The sequence below is a fragment of the Carassius auratus genome, chromosome 16 (genome assembly GCF_003368295.1).
Source record: "Carassius auratus strain Wakin chromosome 16, ASM336829v1, whole genome shotgun sequence".
NCBI classification, from domain to species: Eukaryota; Metazoa; Chordata; class Actinopteri; order Cypriniformes; family Cyprinidae; genus Carassius; species Carassius auratus.
The window spans coordinates 17,310,740-17,324,403 of NC_039258.1; the positions used below are offsets into that span (position 1 = coordinate 17,310,740).

Sequence of the window (13,664 nt, forward strand, 5' to 3'; positions counted from 1 at the left end):
TTAATAACAAAAAAGTTTCGTTTTTATATTTTATTAATTTACATTCTATTGTATTATTAATATTATTATTATTTGAATTGTATGTAATATTATTTCATCTAAATGAATCATCCTGCAGACCCCTTTGATGTTTGCGTTTGCTGAGGCACCCTAGTGTGCCCCTGGTTGAGAACCACTTATTTTGGGAATATACTATTAACTATTAATGCTCTTTATTGTACCTAATATTACTTAGAAATGTAAGGATGGCACTAAAGGGAAATATATTACCATAATGCATATCTAAGCAATAGCTAATCATTCTCACTTTCACATTTTTCATGTGTTAGCTCAACTCAAGTTTCACGTTAATCTCCAAAAAATATTTTAGGGCAGTTTTTACTTAAAAATTAACAGTTTGTAAAAATGATTTTAAAGGCTGTATGCTTCATGAAAGTAACAACAGATTACTTTGAGAGCTTGGTGGTCGTCTCACTGTATTTAGATAAAAATGGCGAGTTGATGACAGAGATTTTCATAAGTCGCTCAAACAGAATATTTGCAGAAACCACCCAAAGGTTATAATAAAACAGACATTGACCCTTAAATTATACTACTTGAAAAAAAATAATAATAATAAATGCACACACGCACACACATTCATGTAGAAGAACTCAACACCACCATGGCTACGACTGTGAACAGTTTCACACTTCCGTAAAAGATTTAATAGTGAATACATTTGAAATTATTCTTAATTTGTTGTTAATCTAAATAAGTAAATCCATTAATTGCAATACAAACACATTCATTGCTACCTATCTGCATATTTTGGGTATTGGGTAACATGCTAAAGACATAACATGTGACATTCTTGAACAGCAGGGGAGTGACAGAAGCGTAGTCCAGATTATGAATGGAAATGAGACCACAGGGACTGATGAAGCAAGCCTCACTGAAGTCAACAGGAGACTGTATTAGCAACAGCTTCATGCATGTAGAGCAGCTGGAGAAATAGAAACGGCCACGGTTGTGATAACAGGGATTGTTTGCCTTACGTAATATACAGTAGCCATGTTGTACTTGAGATATCAAGGATAATCTATCTGAGATGTAGAAACGAATTAATGAAGTTCAGAGACAGAGTTGAGGTTCAGGGTAAACTGAGAGTGAGATATAGAAAGAGAGAATGTGAACTGGCAGCAATGAGCAGAAGTTTGACATGGAGAGGATGTATTAGGATCTGCAAGCTTTCAGCTGTTTCGTCACTCAAACAGATGGCAAAATGTACAAGTTAGATACCTTAAAAAAAAAGCCAACAGACAAACAAGCTAAATAAAACAAAAAGAGGGGATAAACCTTTTTAATTACTCTAAACTGTTCTCGTTTATAAATATTCATAATTATTCTTGTCCAGCAGTGCTTTGAAAGTGTTTTTATTTATGCCAGTATGTTAAATCAAACTATATTAAATAAAAAATAATCATCTAAACAAGGGGCATCTTAAGTCTTTAAGTGCTGTGATTAATACATAAAAATAGAAATATAGCTCATCCATATTTAAAGTTAAAACATATACCAAAGACTTCATTTCTTAAATTATTTTGTAGAGTAAAAAAAAAACATATATAACATATATATATATATGTGTGACTGGTAATGTCACATTACACTAGGATTATTTGTATTCTTTAAAAAAAATTCTGCCACATTTTTTAATATTTCCTAAAATGGACTTTATGCTATATCACAATGATAAGGCTTTGGTCAAGAGCTTAGGAGTAATTCGATTTCAAAACTGTAAATGTCTTGTTATCTTCTTCAGTCTCACTTGATCCAGCAGAGCTGCTGTTCTGCACAGTAGGAGGAATGTATGAAAGTGATAGCACTAGTAGGAAGAAGGGAGATCGAGAGAGAGAGAGAGAGAGAGAGAGAGAGGAGGATTTGGAAAGAGACTGCAGGGAACAGCAGGAACTCAATAAAGTGTTGCAGATGACAAGTGGAACACACTGGGACACTTTACTGACATACAAGAGGAAAGAGAGTGAATAAGACGTCTGGGAAGGGGCTGCATACCTCACTGTTGTAGAACATGGCTATCTGGGATAGAAGCATGCAGAGGAATTTTGGAGGGAAAAGGGGAGAGTGAGGGAAAGAGAGAGAGAGAGAGAGAGAGAGAGAGAGAGCAGAGGAAGGTAGCAGGCATGAGTGAGGTCTGTCGGATTCACTGAGGATCAAGACAGAGAGAGAGCACAGATATAAAAATACTCAGTAGCAACTGACACTCACACGCGCACGGTGACATCTGATTAACTGCTTGTCGATCTCAGTTGTATGTTGATAACGAGCACCAGACAGTTTTACTCAGATCTCAGTCCTGTACAGATGGGAGAGAGATACTGACTGTTTCCAAGACATCCTGAAAGACCAGCAGCGTTGGACAATGACTGTGAGTCAAATACTGCTCTTATGGAAAACGCTTCATTTCATAACAACACACATTAACTAGTACCTAATTGTTTCCAGAAATTAATAAATAATGTAAAAAATATGTAAGAATAACACACACAAACACACACACATATAGACTATATATAGGATTTAACAGGATAAAACCTTCAATGCCATGCAATCTAAAGCCGCCATTCACAAAACACCACATGTAATGAAAACATTCATTGCTGCTTTCATCAATGGTGTCTGAATGGCAGCTTTACAGAAGTAAATCATGACTGATAAACTTTTCAGGTTTTATCCTGCTAGATCTTTTAAAGATGTGCTATACACATGTGGTTAGTATGAAGCGTTCCAACCGTTCTCCACAGCACATACTGCACATATCCAATTGCATGTCACTGATAACCCATTTAGAAATCATTTTGAAATACAAAAGTGAAAAGGGTTGTCACTGCAATTAAATGGGAAAGAGGGTTGAGATTCACAATATATGTGTACAAGATCCAAAGTGTCTGATTAAGATTTTTTACGTTTTGCTCAAAAAGGATGCATTAAAAAACTGTAAAATTGTGAATTATTAATGCAACTTAAAGGGGGGGTGAAATGCTATTTCATGCATACTGAGTTTTTTACACTGTTAAAGAGTTGGATTCCCATGCTAAACATGGACAAAGTTTCAAAAATTAAGTTGTACGTTTGAAGGAGTATTTTTGTTTCCAAAATACTCCTTCCGGTTTGTCACAAGTTTCTGAAAGTTTTTTTCGAGTATGGCTCTGTGTGACGTTAGATGGAGCGGAATTTCCTTATATGGGTCCTAAGGGCACTTCTGCCGGAAGAGCGCGCTCCCGTATAGCAGAGCAATGAGAGCAGAGGCATTCAGTGATCAGAGCAAGAGCGTTTCAAAATGTCACAAAAGAAGTGTGTTTTTGGTTGCCAGGGCAAGACAACCCTGCACAGATTACCAAAAAAAAAAAACAGCATTAAGGGACCAGTGGATGGAGTGTATTTTTACAGAGCATCAACGGAGTTGTGTAAGTGTTTGTGTTTGTTCCCTGCATTTCGAAGATGCTTGTTTTACAAACAAGGTCCAGTTTGACGCCGGATTTGCATATAGTTTATTTCTTAAGGATGATGCAATCCCAACGAAAAAGGGTCACGATCGTGTGTTGGAACCGCAGGCGGTGAGTAAAACTGCTTCAAATATCTCTGCTTCCTTGTTAGTGCATCCGCCTCCCATGCCGGAGACCCCGGTTCGAGCCCCGCTCGGAGCGAGTCGTTGCTGCTGCTGCTCTCGTTCAGTTTCAGCCTCGGGATCTGATTCTGGATCATAAATAAACGGCTGAATCTGACTGTTAGCCATGGTTTGTTTTGGATGTTTTTTTCCTCACGGTAATGTCACAGCTTCCAAACGCTCTCAACAAAAAAGCTTACTCGCGCTCGTGATTCTTTAGCTCCGCCCACACGCCACGCCTCCAGCCGGTCGTGTTTTTCCGGGAAAAATCGGTACAGACTATCTTTCTCTTATGAATATAATAAAACTAAAGACTTTTTGGAGTTATGAAGGATGCAGTACTACTCTATAGGTACTCAAGATTAACAGGATATTGAGTGAAAACGAGCATTTCACCCCTCCTTTAAACAACTGTTTTGTATTTAATATATATATATATATATATATATATATATATATATATATATATATATATATATAAAATAATAATTTACTCCTGTGATTGCAAAGTTGCATTTTCTGCAGTCCTTACTCAAAGATCATGTCTTCAGTGACATGATCTTTTGGAAATTACTATAATATGCTGATTTTGTGTTGAAGAAAATTGATTTTATTATTCATTATTCGTATTTCAAAAGTATTCTGAATGTCCAATCAATGCTAAATAATTGTGATATGGTTTCAAAAACTGATATACAAGGGGTTGAATGGGCAACATCCTAAAAATGTTTGTAATGCCTAACAGCAAAACACAGAGAATATTGTTATAATTCAGTTTTAAAATCAACATTAGTCTTACTGTGCATTACAGACAAGAAGGTTACATGGAAAATGTAACAAGCTAGTGCCTGCACGTCTACTCCTGGCACCTTATCAAAGGCCACTGCCAGAGACGTCTATCAGTAAGATAAAGGCTGTTCTTAGTGCCTAGCAACGCACTCATACAACCACTTCACCGGGCCTACAACACAGACTTCTAAAGTCGTAACTGAATACCACTTTTACTTTTTCTTTGATGGCTCTGGAAGCACATGGTGCTGCTCCTCAGTTGCATGGCGTTAGTGAAGGTTACACATAGACTCGCACAGTAAAAACACGAACACAGACGCATAGGACTGGGGTGACGCACACTTCTAGGAACTTTAATCAACACATGTCCCTTATAAATGTATAGGTGTAATGTAAACATGAGCTGCTTGCTTTGTGTTATGTAAAACACACTTGTAATATACACCCAAGCTATTTCAGGGCCGTCAAGGTGTTAATGGGCTTATGGTATTGTTTGACCATTCTCTGTCTGACATAAAGGTGAAGGCTGGTGAAAGAACTGACAGAGAGATAGTTTTTACAGCTATTTTTATTACACAGCTCTCTGGAATACAAGGATGCTATTTAATTGCGCATTTGCTGATCATTGTCTCAAGCAACCAGATTGTCTTATCTTTAATTTCATGCCCATTTATTCATTTGTTAAGCAACCATATAAGCAATAATGTAATGTCAGCCAATTATTATTACAAAATATATACTATACTGGTTATCTGTTAATATTAGAGATCATAGGTCGATATTGGGTATTTAAATGTGCTTGTTCAATTACAAATTTACATTTTCTATTTAGAGTATCTTTGCAGTCATGTAATATTCATTTAAAGTTAATATTTAAAAACACTAATGAATTTTTTAAAGAGATTTCATTTATTATTTTGTATGTTTATTTATTTATTTTATTATTAATGATTATTATCAAACTTTACTTTTTTTTTTTTGGTCTGGTTTATAAGGATTTATAATATTAATAAATGGATTTCCAAGTTTTATACTCTGCTATAAAGTTGAGATGCTTATATTCAACTATTTGCATTTAAAATAGCTGATAAAAAAGGATAAGATAATAAACAGGCATTTTCAGTTATAACATTAAAATATATTTCTCAGCATATTTTTAATAACTGTCAACTTTAATTTTAACAAAGATTTCATAAAGCAAAAGTGGAGGATTCACACAGGCGAGTGAAAATGATCATTGCATGATTTCAATGTTGCTGTTGTTTTATTGTCAGACTGCACCTAAAGAACTGGACGAGCTGTGCTACCTCACGGCGCAGTCCATGACATCACTGGTGACATCACAGCACTTCAAGCTCATCAAAAAGCTGGGGGAGGGCTCGTACGGCAAGGTGATGCTGGCGGTGCATCAGAGGAGAGGTCAGTTGATTTGTGCTCACCTGTTTGGTTCATGCTGAGCATTGTGACAAACAAGACAGGCTGTATATATGGTGAAAGCGGAGCACTTCTTACTTTAGCGTTCTCTGAACCTCCAGGAACCCCAATGGCTCTGAAGTTCTTCCCCCGCCGCTCCACAACTCTCCAAGCTTTCCTGCGGGAGTACAATCTATCCGTCTCCTATTGCACACACCCTTCTTTAACACGGGCTCTAGGCATCTTCTACTCCACTCCTTCTCACTATGTCTTTGCCCAGGAGGCTGGTCTCTATGGCGACCTGTATAATGTCATTGTGTCAGAGGTCAGTAAAACAGTAGACTTAACTGACTTAATAAAAAAGAAAAAAAAGTTACATTCTGTCATCATTTACTCACCCTGTGATTTAGATGACCACTAGACAACATTATAGTGGCTCCTCCTATACAGAGCACAGGACAATGGGCTGTAACCGAAATTATGATGACGCATGCATGCATGATGAGTGGAGCATTTTTGGTAGTGTACAGTGTATCTTTGATTATTCGGGCAAGTACATGTTGTCTGATATCCTCACTCCCTGTTCTCATTCTCCTGCCAAAAACAACAGCTCCTATCATCAGCCTTGATACATTAATGCTGATTAATGGGAGTACTTAGAGCACCACTGAAGAGCAGATTAAATACAGAACACGCAGATCTTCAGTCATCTCATCACTCTTTCCATTTTTACTGGGCTGTATTAGAATAAATCATATTTATAAAAGCACTGATACATACAACAAATACATTGAAAGAAAATAACAACATACATACATGCATACATAAATGAAAATAATGTACCAGTAATGTTTAAATAAATAATCAATATAACAACAACAACAACAATTGAAAAAAATAGCAATAATAATAATGAAAATCAAAAATACAGGTAAAGTAAATGAATAAATAAACAAACATAAGAATTGCAATATCAAGATTAATTTTAAAATGGGAAAGTTATATTAATATATAATTACATTAATATATAGGCTAATAGTTTTAAATAACAATAATAATAATAATAATAATAATAATAATAATAATAATAAATGAAAATATACAAATAGTAATAATATTGAACAAGGTTAAATAAGTGAAGAAAGAAAGAAAGAAAGAAAGAAAGAAAGAAAGAAAGAAAGAAAGAAAAAAAAGAAATTTAATAATAATAATAATAATAGTAATAATAATAATAAAATATAAAACATAAATTGAAATATTACTGAAAAAAAGAAAATTATAAGGTGCCATGGAAATAAACAAATATTCAATATAATAATAATAACAATAATAATAATAACTTGACATATACAAATATTAATAACAATAAAAATGAAAATAGAAAAAATAAGGTGTTATGTAACCAAATAAATAAATATACAAGATATGAAGAAAAAAATATTATGTGTGATGTTAATAATACTAATCATTATTATAAAATAAAATTTTATCTATAATGTTACAACAATATCATGTAAAATGTTAATAATAATAAAAAAACATACAAAATTATAAAATAATAAATGAATCAGTATATCTATAAAAGCCATCTCTTTCTCTGTTTCTGTAGGAGGGGGTGAGTGAGGAGTCTGCACAGCGTGTGATGTCTCAGCTGAGTGGTGCTGTATCTCATCTCCATTCTCTTGGCTTTGTGCATCGTGACATCAAGCCAGAGAACATCTTCTTGTGTGACCGTGCTTGTCGCTGGGTCAAACTGGGCGACTTTGGCCTGGCGCGAGCACAGGGGACCGAGGTCCGTGCTGTGTGGTACAACTCCCCTTTCTGTGTGCCCGAGGTGGAGGGCGCCAAGACAGTCAGCGATGCAGAGGAAGCAGAGGACATCTGGATGTCCGTGGAGCCCAGTTTGGATACTTGGGCTTTGGGGATCCTCATATACTGCCTGCTGACGAGCTGCTTCCCCTGGGAGGAGAGCACTTCTGATGACCCTTCCTACTGTAAGTACAGAGACTGGTTCAACCGAATCAAGCAGAGAGAGGAGACACAAGACACTGTGAGGGAGGAGAGTGAAGCTGAAATTGATGTGCCCCCGCAGTTTGACTCTTTAAGCTCATTCGTCCTCACCTTGCTGAGAAAGCTGCTGAACCCGCTGCCCAGGCTTCGTCCGGGGCCTGATGAGATCCTGTCTTACCTCGGGGGACCTTGGTTACTGAAGACAGAGAAAGAGGAGATGAGGAGAGAGAAGGAGGCACAGGAGGAGGCCAAGAAGATACATGAGAGAGGAAGGGTGGAAGGGGAAAAAGAGATATTGGGACGGAGGGAGAGATAAAGTTCATGCAAGACAGCAATATTACAAACAGATGTACTATACTTTCAAGATTTTATATAGCGTTTATATTTTGGAATATTAATCTTTTATATCAATACATTTTTTTATTATAAAACTGGAGAAACTTGGACATTTGGACAGTGGTCCCAAAATGTATCTGGGCAATTGTGGAATTATTAATGTCATTGCATTAAAAAATAGATATATAATTATTATAAATTTGGGATTTTTTTGTATGAGTTAGTCACATATAAATATATTTTAATATATTTCATATATTAAGTTAGATATTTTAAAATTATATTTAAAATTATATAAATGCGGTACCACTCAAAAGTTTGGGGTTGCTTTTTTAAAAAGTTTTTCGAAGAGGTTTGTGCTCAGCAAGGCTGCATTTATTTGATCAAAAACAGTAATATTTTAACATGTAACATTATTACAGTTTAAAATAACTGTTTTCTATTTTAATTTAAAACAAAAAAAAGCTGAATTTTTATCAATCTTCAGCGTCACATGATCCTTCAGGAATCATTCTAACACGCTGATTTGGTGCTCAAACATTATTATTTTATGATCGATGTTGAAAACAGTTGCTGCTTGTGGAAACAATGTATTTTTCAGGACTCTGTGATTCAGGATGTCTGATTTGTATTTTTTATTTCTTTCTGGATCATTAGTGTCTGGGCACGGTTAAGTAGACTCTTTTTTCATTCAAGAATAGCTTAGTGTTCAGATACTTTGGCCACAATAATTCAGTGTTTCTCATATTGAGCTGATAATACTAAAACCAACAATACTGCAATTACCAACAGACGTCTCAGGTGTAATGTATAAGTATTCACTCAGCATGTTAAGAGGAAAATTGGTAAATGTAGATTAATACTGCTCAACAGATGTGGGTGGAATACATAAACACTGTTTCTACCTCAAACCAGTTGTTTTAATGTACATGGCAATACATGTTTGAATAAACTTGTTTTGGTGGCTCGTTTACCCTCTTCAGTCTGTTATATAATATGCACTTCTCAAGTTGCACTTATAAGCTGACATCCACATATGTGAGTATTTGTTGATAAATTATACCGACCTCATCATGCATTAAAACACTTCAGATGATTTGACCTGAGCAGACATATAGACAGGTTGGTTTAAATACAGCTCTGCTCCTCTCTATATAGGACAAGAGAAGTGTGAAGTCTTAAACAAACACAGGTACAATGGGACGGGTGTCAGGTTAGTGTTGTTCTGGGATTGACCGGATCAGTTCAGATATGTGTAGCTGACTCCAACTTTCCAGCTGTCCACACTGTTGCATCATCAAGACCACCCTGTCTCTTCTGTAGCCAGTGCTTACTTACAAATTGTAGTATATTACAAAATACATATAGATAGTAAAGTAAACACATAACAGATTTAAGGTATAATCTGATAAGTTTTTGATACTTTTAGTTATCTTCGACCTAGTTTAACACTGAATTGAATTGGATGTATTTATTGATATAATATTGATATGCAAACAGAAAGACAATGTATTCCATGATTTGTTATTAAAAAGTGCATTGAACATTTCATTACGCCAGGGCTTCTCATACTGTTTTTTTTTTTTTAGGAACCAGCGGGAGGTTCACATATAAGAGTTGATTATTAAATCTTGAAAAATGTTGAATTAACTAAATAAATAAAAATAATAATTAAACAATACAAATAAAACTATTTTTTTATTTATTTACCTGCATGTCATGTGACCATCGGCCATCAACAAAACTGTAAACATAAAAAACTATTTCAAAATATTGACTAATTATTATTATCCTTATTAAATTCAGGGGGTACTTTAGGTAATTATACAATGTCAAAAAGGTTCAGCTGACAAAAAAAGTTTTATATGTGAATACAAAATGAAAATTAATTTGTCCATTTTCATGTTTTAGGAAAAAATTATAATATATAGTTCAATTCTGTGTAATTATGTGCACTTCCAAAAAACTGGAAGACTTTTCAAACACAGAAATAAGTGTTTTTAGATAGAATATTGGAAAGATTGTGAAGGAATGATAAAGAATTTTCTGTCATTGTGTAAATAATCATGTATTCAATAAAAAAAGTAACAGTAAGTATTTTAAATGTAATATAAGATGATCAGATGATATGTGCTTATATATATACTGTATCTAGATTACATATAGATTACATATATATATATATATATATATATATATTATATATGTCATCTAGATGATATTCTTACTACTCTAAGAATATAATACAATACTAGGATTGTCTGCAACCTACAGTTCATCTATTTAATTTAAATTTCTAACATTGTTCAGTGTTTTGATTATTCCTTCATTTAGTCTATCTCTGACCCCTCTCCGTGAATCCTAAAGATTCATTATATCAGCTCTGGCCTTCACTATGGGGCCTATGTGAGCCCTTCTGCAGATGGTTTTATAAATAGCCTCAGGTTCATCTATTTAGACTGTCGAACACATCAGCACCTTTCTGTGTCCCCTCTTTGCACCCTGTTTCTCTCTCCCTGTTCATGTTCTATCTCATCTTGACTTTCTCTAAATCATCTCTTCATCTTTCCTATGAAACACTGTGATCTGTCCTTCTCTGGTTCAGTACAGGGTATTCATTTTGCATGCAGGTCAAAGTCAGGACAAATTATGTGCATTCCCTCACGGATGCATTAATACAGTCTGCATTCTCCCCTAGTTGATGATAGTGTTGTATTCTTATAGTTAATGACAAGGCACATAAAGGATATTATGTGTTTCATCAATCAGTGTCACTTCATGCCATATGCTTTCTGGAAATCTTCTTCCCAAAACAGTTCAGAGATGCACAATATCAGTAGTGTTGCATCTGCATCAATGTTCGGAGCTGCAAGATGCTTTCGAGTGACAAAGGGACCAGACGTCATTCTCTTCTAACAAAAGTTGACCAGTTTTCATGATTCAAGCAACAGAAACCACTGGCGATGCAACAAAGTTGAGCTTAGTTTTATGCAAATGAGCAGTATTTAGTCGGCAGAAATCAATAGGAGTGCAGCTCTGCAACCAGATCTGCTTCTTGGTTTACACTTCCTAACTGGGAAAAAAGGTTAGGCCAGTGTAATAACTAAGTACTAAACCAGTGAACTAAAACTATTACAAGCCACTTTTGTATTTTGTAAATATTAGATGAAAAACTTTATCTTAAAAGAAATCATATTTACTGAAATAACTTTAAACTTAAATAAATGCAATTAAATTAAATTAGAAATATACAAATAACAACAAAAATGACAAAAACACATACTTACTGAGACAAACTCAAATTAAAATGAAAACTAATAAAAAATGTTTAATTCAAAATATTAATGAATAGTAGATAAACAATATTAGTATAGTATTGGCTTAGGTCATCATATTTTTTGTGTTGAATGTGGTCTAAACTTGGTTAGCACTGGTTTAGTGTTGGTCTAAAATAATTGAGAGACTAATGCTTAGAAAAGGTTTTCATTACCACATCATTTTAAATTCTATTTCATGCCATTTAAAATGATTTCAGTTCTTAATTTAATTCTGAATGATGCACATCTATGATGATTTTCAATTCTTGTATTTTTGAAAAATAAACCTTGAGCACCACCTACGAGACCTATTTAAACAACACATATGTCTCAGTTTAATATTGCATGTGTATAAAAAAAATTATCTTAATAGTTTTATTACTAGTTTCATTAATTTTGCAGCTGGTAAAACTGAATCTTGGACATGAGACAAAAGTGCACAATGTCATAAACAGAGATTTGATGGCCAATAAATTCCAGTGTACAGGGATAGACTCCGCAGGGGACAGCTGGATGGAAGGACATAACAACTGATGAGTGGTGGGAGACACAGATAGAGCGCAGTGGATCATGAAAATGACAGGAGAAGAGTTGGACGGTAAGAGCAGAGCCAAGGACAGCAATGCGTTTAGCAGGACCTGCTACAAACCTCAGCAGAATCAATATACAGACTGGCTGATCTTGATCAATAGAAGTCAACATACGAAACTGATGGTTTGCATTTACAGAAACAAATACTGATTACTTTTAACAAAATCAGCAGATTTGCAGTCCATTGAAAACAGATCCCTGAATGAATCTGTGAATCTGAAGAAATTGGCTGAGTGATGATTCAATGACTCACTCAGAATACTACACATTTCGATGCTGTAGTATTTCTAGTATCTCTCTAGTTATACTATTCCACCAATAGTATTTCGGATGCCTGGGTTGCCAGTTTGCAGAAAACACAGCATACTGTAGCCATGGAAGACAGCAAACAAACTGGGTCAGAGATCGCACACTCTACCTAAACTAAAAAGCATTATACAACCGGCATAATAAAATGTGGATAAATCAACTCATATCCTTACAGTGTAAGGCTCGTCACCCTACATTGTCAGTTGCACTAGTTAGTGTTGTGTGTCCTCAATCTGACAAACTGCATGAGCGTCACGTCTGAGGAGGAGGCGAGAGAAACAATATTAAGAATTTAAACCGCAGTACCATTTCAGTGGCAGAGCCAGAACGGACACCTCTGACACCTGATAGTCCACCCCAATAATAATTACTATGCTACTATTTCATTTTCTATTACAATTCTTTAACTGTATGAAAAGAAGCATATATTTTAGACGCAGACTCAAGAATGCGATGCATCTGGCTTGGTCTACCGCATCGCGCTTAATCGCTTCTCATTCTCGCGACACACATTCATTTTCTACCGAGTGAAAAACATTGCAGAGCAGAGAGCACACAGACAACGAGTTGACAGAACCGACAGAGTAGGAAACAAAGTCTCAGCATTCAATACCTTCATTCAAATTTTATTGAGAATTTCAAACAATAAACACAGCTTTGGAGCTTTTTAGTAGCATGGCGGATCATATGCGCTCCCGCCCTGCCTCAAGTTCAAGCGAAGCAAGTGCATTCTTATAAGCATGAAATGAACACTGAATGAACATCCGATCCATGTCAAACTTACTGAGTGTATAGTTTATAATGTAATCTGTGATTTCAAAGCTGTATTTTTAGCCTCATTACTCAAGTCGCAGAAACTTCAGAAATCATTCTAATATTCTGATTTGTTGCTCAAAAAACAGTTGTTATTCTTATGTTGAAAACAGCTGAGTAGAATTGTTTCAGGTTTCTTTGATGAATTGAAAGTTCAGAAGAACAGCACTTATCTGAAATATACATCTTTTGTAACATTATAAATGTCTTTATCATCACTTTTGATCAATTTAAATGAAAACATCCCTGTTAAATAAAAGTATTCATTTATTTAAGTTTTTAAATGCTTAAAACTTTTAAATGCTATGGTGTATAATGTTACAAAAGCTTTTTATTTCTGATAAATGCTGATCTTTGGATCTTTCTATTCGTTAAAAGAATCGTGAAAAACATGTACTCAACTATTTTAAATAATAAAA

The 13,664-nt window shown here is 34.9% G+C and overlaps 1 protein-coding gene across 1 annotated transcript; it reads left to right on the plus strand.

Moving 5' to 3' along the window:
• The first annotated feature begins 1,818 nt into the window (after positions 1-1,818).
• On the plus strand, positions 1,819-8,456 carry LOC113116365 (serine/threonine-protein kinase SBK2-like). The gene is made up of 4 exons (XM_026284487.1): positions 1,819-2,428; positions 5,731-5,875; positions 5,992-6,194; positions 7,479-8,456. Exons 1-4 carry the CDS (start codon positions 2,423-2,425, stop codon positions 8,193-8,195), a joined length of 1,071 nt encoding a protein of 356 aa, XP_026140272.1. The 5' UTR covers positions 1,819-2,422; the 3' UTR covers positions 8,196-8,456.
• The last annotated feature ends 5,208 nt before the right edge of the window (positions 8,457-13,664 follow it).